Here is a 4,046-nt window from a genome sequence, read left to right as displayed (position 1 = left end):
GTAGGCATGCAGGTGCAGCAGGCAGTGAAGAAAGCCAATGGTATGTTAGCATTCATAGAAAAAGGATTTGAGTATAGGAGCAGGGAGGTTCTACTGTAGTTTTGCAGGGTGTTGGTGAGACCACACCTGGAGTATTGCGTACAGTTTTGGTCTCCTAATCTGAGGAAAGACATTCTTGCCATAGAAGGAGTACAGAGAAAGGGGTAATCCTTTAGGACCGAGATGAGAAAAACATTTTTCACACAGAGAGTGTTGAACCTCTGGAACTCTCTGCCACAGAAGGTAGTTGAGGCCAGTTCATTGGCTATATTTAAGAGGGAGTTAGATGTGGCCCTCGTGGCTAAAGGGATCAGGGGGTATGGAGAGAAGGCAGGTACAGGATACTGAGTTGGATGATCAGCCATGATCATATTGAATGGCGGTGCAGGCTCGAAGTGCCAAATGGCCTACTTCTCCATCTATTTTCTATGATTCTATGTTTCTATGAGACAGGGGGACAGAGAGAGGGGTGTGTGTGAGAATGAGAACAAGAGATAGAGGGAGCGTGTGTGTCAGAGAGAGGGAGTGTTTGTAGAGAGTGAGAGGGACAGAGGGAGGATGTGGGGGAGAGACAGGGAGCGAGAGAGGGAGTGTGTGAGAGAGACAGGGAGCGAGAGAGGGTGTGTGTGAGAGAGACAGGGAGCGAGAGAGGGAGTGTGTGAGTGAGAGGAGGGGGGCACGAGAGTGTGGAGTGGAGTGAATTTGTGTACGAGTGGGGAGGGGGGGCTAGTTGAGGGAGGGGAGAGAGAGGGAATGTATATGTGCAGCTTTAAGGGACATTGGTCAGGTAGCATTTGGAATATTGCATACAGTTCTGGTCACTCCATTACAGGACTGATGTGGAGGCTTTGGGGAAGGTGCAGAGATGGTTAACCAGAATGGTTTGAAAACAAGGAACTGCAGATGCTGGTTTACAAATAAGGACACAAAGTACTGGAGTAACTCAGCGGGACAGGAAGCATCTCTGGAGAGAAGGAATGGGTGACTGCAGAAACGACATGAAACGTTACCCATTCCTTCCACCATTTTGTGTTTACCTAAACAGCGCCTATCTATCCACGTGGCGGTGTGCCAGCAGGCTGCAAGAACGGGCAAAGGCCTTGCCACAGAGCGGGCAGGTGAAGGGGCACTGGCCCGGTGTGGACTTGCCGGTGCTCCAGCAGGTGGTCAAGGCGGGTGAAGCCCTTACCACAGGACGGGCAGGCAGGGCCTGCGGGTGAAACCCTTGCCACACTCAGCGCACACAAAGGGTTTCTCTCCGATGTGTATCCGCTGGTGCTCCCGCAGCCCCCATGCTCTCTCATTACAGTGGGAGCAGCTGCTCACTGGCGTGGGACCGCCGGTGCTGCCGCAATCCCCGTGAGCTGTCAAACTCTTCACCGCAGTACGCGCAGTCGTAGGGCTGGCCACTGAGGTGCACGTGCTGGTGAGACAGGGCGTGGGAGGCCATGGCAAAGAGCTCTCCACACACCGGGCTGGGGACGGGATGGTCACCAGTGTGCACACGCTGGTGGGACAGCAGCTTGGAGGAGTTGGTGAAGCCCTTGCCGCACTGGGAGCAGGTGTAGGGGCGCTCGCCGGTGTGGGTGCGCTGGTGCTGCAGCAGCCTGGTGGAGCGGGTGAAGCCCTTGCCGCACTGGAGGCAGGTGTAGGGGCGCTCGCCGGTGTGGGTGCGCTGGTGCACCAGCAGGTGACTAGACTGGGTGTAGCCCTTGCCACACTGGGCGCAGGTGTAGGGACGCTCGCCGGTGTGGGTGCGCTGGTGGGACAGCAGGTTGCCGGAACTGGTGAAGCGCTTGCCGCACTGGGCGCAGGTGAAGGGACGCTCGCCGGTGTGCCCCCGCTGGTGGTACAGCAGTTTGGAGGAGCTGGTGAATCCCTTGCCGCACTGGGCGCAGGTGTAGGGACGCTCGCCGGAGTGGGTGCGCTGGTGCACCAGCAGGCTGCTGGACTTGGTGAAGTCCTTGCCGCAGTGAGCGCAGGTGTAGGGGCGCTCGCCGGTGTGGGTGCGCTGGTGCACCAGCAGGTTGCTGGAGCGGGTGAAGCCCTTGCCGCACTGGGCACAGGTGTAGGGGCGCTCACCGGTGTGGGTGCGCTGGTGCTCCAGCAGGGTGCCGGAGCGGGTGAAGCCCTTGCCGCACTGGGCGCAGGTGTAGGGGCGCTCGCCGGTGTGGGTGCGCTGGTGGAACAGCAGCCTGGTGGGGCTGGTGTAGCCCTTGCCGCACTGGATGCAGGTGTAGGGGCACTCGCCAGTGTGGGTGCGCTGGTGCACCAGCAGGTTGCCGGAGTGGGTGAAGCCCTTGCCGCACTGGGCACAGGTGTAGGGGCGCTCCCCGGTGTGGGTCCGCTGGTGGGAATGCAGCCTAGTGGAGCTGGTGAAGCCCTTGCCGCACTGGGCGCAGGTGAAGGGGCGCTCGCCGGTGTGGGTGCGCTGGTGCTCCAGCAGGTTGTGGGACTGGGTGAAGCCCTTGCCGCACTGGGCACAGGTATAGGGCCATTCCCCGGTGTGCAGGCGACTGTGCACCTTCCGTTGGTTGGACGACTTGAAGCCTTTTCCGCAGTTGGAGCAGGTGAAGGGCCGCTCACTGCTGTGCACCCGCCGGTGCTCCACCAATGCCGATGACTGGGCAAAGCTCTTGCCGCAGGTGGAGCAGCAATAGGGCTTCTCGCCCGTGTGCACCCGCCAGTGGATCTTCAGCTCATTCGCCGTCTTGAAGCTCTTGCTGCAGTCGGAGCAGGTGAAGGGCCTCTCGCTGGATTGCGCGCGGCTGTGCCCCTGCAGGCTGTTGTAGCAGGTGAAGCTCTTGCCGCACTCTGTGCAGTTGAAGGGGCGTTCTCCCGTGTGCACCCGACGGTGGATCTCCAGCAGGCACGGCTTCTGCCAGGCCTTGCCACACAAGTCACACTCATAACGCTTCTCCTTGTTGTGCCCTGTCATGTGGTCCTCCATCGCAGCTCAGCAGCTCGAAGCTCAGCCCGCACATCGAGCAGGTGGGGGGGGGGTGTGGGGGGCTCACCGGAACCCTGGCCGCCCTCAATGGCCGTTCAAGTCCCCATCTCTCCGTCCACAGCAACGGCTCCTAAACCCTGCAGGAGGGGAACACAGAGGGCCAACAAGCTAGGAAACAGGACATTACTAACACATATTGGGTGCGTTTATGGCGGAGGAAACCGTTATATAATTCTGCTCGGCACAGTGGCGCTGCGGTACAGTTGCTGCCTCACCGCCAGAGACCCGGGTTTGATCCTGGTTACGGGTGCTGTCTGTGTGGAGTTTGTACGTTCTCCCCTTGACCTGCGTGGGTTTTCACTCCGGGTGCTCCGGTTTCCTCCAACATTTCAAAGACATTCAGGGTTGTAGATTAATCGGCATCCGCAAAATTGTTAAATTGTCCCTAATGTGCGTAGGATAGTGCTAGTGTACTATCGCTGGTCGGCGCAGACTTCTGCGGGCCGAAAGACCTGTGTCCGCGCTGCATCTCAAAACTAAACTAAACCAAAGAAGGGTCTTGACCCAAAATGTCATCCATTCATTCTCTCCACAGATGCTGCCTGACCCGCTGAGTTACTCAAGCACTTTGTGTCTATCTTCTCCGCAGATGCTGCCTGACATGCTGAGTTACTCCAGCACTCTCTCTCTGTCTCTCTGTGTGTATGTTTCTCTATCTCTTTCTCTATACGAGACATAATAAGTAACTTTGTGGAGTGGAGCGCACACAATAACCTCCATCTTACAACCCAAAAAACAAAGGATAGTGGTGGACTTCAGGAGGGGGAGAGAGGACTCAAGCAACGCCGATCACCATTAAGGGCACTGAGGTGAGGTGGTCGCTATCACAGGTACCTTGGGGTGCAGCTTGACAGTGAGCTGAACTGGAAGTGTCATATGGAGGCGGTGTACAGAAGGGACAAAGCCGACTGTATTTTTTAAGGAGGCTGAGGTCATTTAATATCTGCCAACCCCTACTGTGCAGTGTCTACCATTCAGTGGTGGCCAGTGCTCTGTT

At 57.6% G+C, this 4,046-nt stretch overlaps 1 protein-coding gene across 1 annotated transcript; it reads right to left on the bottom strand.

Annotated features, from left to right (window-relative positions):
• Positions 1-1,282: 1,282 nt before the first annotated feature.
• Positions 1,283-3,023, bottom strand: LOC116969584 (oocyte zinc finger protein XlCOF6-like). The gene is made up of 2 exons (XM_033016418.1): positions 1,992-3,023; positions 1,283-1,907 (listed from the first exon to the last, which is right to left on the bottom strand). Exons 1-2 carry the CDS (start codon positions 2,987-2,989, stop codon positions 1,343-1,345), a joined length of 1,563 nt encoding a protein of 520 aa, XP_032872309.1. The 5' UTR covers positions 2,990-3,023; the 3' UTR covers positions 1,283-1,342.
• Positions 3,024-4,046: the final 1,023 nt, after the last annotated feature.

The sequence above is a fragment of the Amblyraja radiata genome, unplaced genomic scaffold (assembly GCF_010909765.2).
Source record: "Amblyraja radiata isolate CabotCenter1 unplaced genomic scaffold, sAmbRad1.1.pri S89, whole genome shotgun sequence".
NCBI lineage: Eukaryota > Metazoa > Chordata > Chondrichthyes > Rajiformes > Rajidae > Amblyraja > Amblyraja radiata.
The sequence above is the reverse complement of the archived record's forward strand: the minus strand, read 5'-3'. Positions and strand labels throughout refer to the sequence as shown.